The 1,698-nt window shown below is 32.6% G+C and overlaps 1 protein-coding gene across 1 annotated transcript in view; it reads left to right on the forward strand.

Annotated features, from left to right (window-relative positions):
* DYNC2H1 (dynein, cytoplasmic 2, heavy chain 1) overlaps positions 1 to 1,698 on the forward strand; it is a 522,114-nt gene that overhangs the window by 121,440 nt on the left and 398,976 nt on the right. Inside the window, exon 42 of the mRNA XM_012659112.1 lies at positions 1,231 to 1,385. Within this exon, the coding sequence (XP_012514566.1) occupies positions 1,231 to 1,385 (155 nt within the window). The remainder of the gene's footprint in view (positions 1 to 1,230; positions 1,386 to 1,698) is intronic.

The following is a 1,698-nucleotide window of genomic DNA, read 5'->3' on the forward strand; positions in this document are numbered from 1 at the left end:
TCATTCATTTATCTAATCATCTAATCATCAAATATTTATTGAATTTGTTTTATACTTGGTACTGGGCTGGATACTAGAAATGCCTTAAGCAGCTCATAGTCTAGTGATAGCAAGAATTTATGTTATGTATAAACAAAAAGCTCTGATATAGCAAGATTAGTGACAGTAAAAGTTTATATGAAGTGCATTGGTAAGTGAAACTTCCAACCGGAAGATATTACAGGAAATAGACATTGTCCTCATAGGCAGTTTGTGAAGGGCATTCTGGTCAGAGAATGGAAAAGGCTTGGAGAAGTAAAAGAGGCACTTTTATGGAACTATAAATAGCCTACAGGGCTGAAACATAAGGATGTATAAATAGAGTACCAGATGAAGAGGAGAAGGTTAGTAGGGTCAGATAATGAAGAGCCTTCCGTGTTATGCTTTCCCTATTGGTATAGGGAGAAACAGAAAGCAATTCGACCACGTTAGGAGTCTATTGCAGTAATCTAAGAGAAACATGAAGGCCTGAACCAAGGAAGAGGTAGTAACAATGGAGAGGAAGGAATGGACTTGGGGGATATTAGAGATGATTTAAATGGAATTTGATTATGTAATGGTTGTGGCATACAAGAAGGAGGAGGAGTCAAGGATGGTTCTGGCTTGGTTCTGGCTTAGGAAATTTATTGGAAGTTGATTTCATTCACTGGAGTAGGAAATACAGAGGGAAATTGATTGAGTCAGTAAGAGGAAGATAACGGTTTGATCATGGACATATTAAATCTAATGTGAACTTATTCTTAACTTTTTGCCTTCTGAAGTCCTGTTTCTTTCTGTATCAAATGGGATTGCATAGATGTTATTTGGTTTGATATCTCTTTTCTATTCAAGCAGCTTTTATTGAGTTCACTTTTGTATTACTGTACATGCGATATATAGTCCCAATTAATTTATATGTTATGACAACATGTATATTTATCTTTCTTACAGCAATAAAAATGTTTAGAGGAAATATATGACAGTGAAAGGATAGAGACTGCTGAAACTAGATAATTCAAAATTCATAAGGAAGATAGGAGCTGTAAATAGATGTCTAGGAATGCCTGTGCATCTTCAAGCAAAGATGACATCTCCTATTTATAATAATATAGAGTAGAAGTATCTAATATAAAATAACTATAGTAAAGATTATTTTTTATAATTCTTAATCATGCATATATTAAGTCATTTTTATTTTCTATCTTTTTCTAGTTGATCCTGATTTTCTAAAATCATTTTTATTAATCCATGAGTCTTGTAAAGCACATGGTGCTACACCAAGCCGATATATGACCTTTTTACATGTGTATTCTGCCATTAGTAACAGCAAGAAAAAGGAATTACTAAAAAGACAAAGTCATTTGCAGGTACAACATTGGTAATTTTGAATTATTTTATCTATATATAGGAAACAAAGATTATGCAAATCACAATGCTGTGTTGCCTGTGGCATATACTTATTATAAACAAGTAATGTATTAAAAGCTTTGGAAAAGTCTCACTTTCATACTTATATTTCCCACTAGATTAGAGTAATGGTTTGTATTCTTTCAATTCAATAATTATACCTTTTCTTCACTGGCTAATGTTTATGTGCTTTTGATAGCTTATGGTACTGCCTTTAAGAGTCTCTTTCACATGAAAGCACTTTTAGAAACTGAAAATTCCTATTATTAATTA

Source organism: Propithecus coquereli, unplaced genomic scaffold, assembly GCF_000956105.1.
Source record: "Propithecus coquereli isolate 6110/MARCELLA unplaced genomic scaffold, Pcoq_1.0 Scaffold6, whole genome shotgun sequence".
In the NCBI taxonomy this organism is placed as follows: domain Eukaryota; kingdom Metazoa; phylum Chordata; class Mammalia; order Primates; family Indriidae; genus Propithecus; species Propithecus coquereli.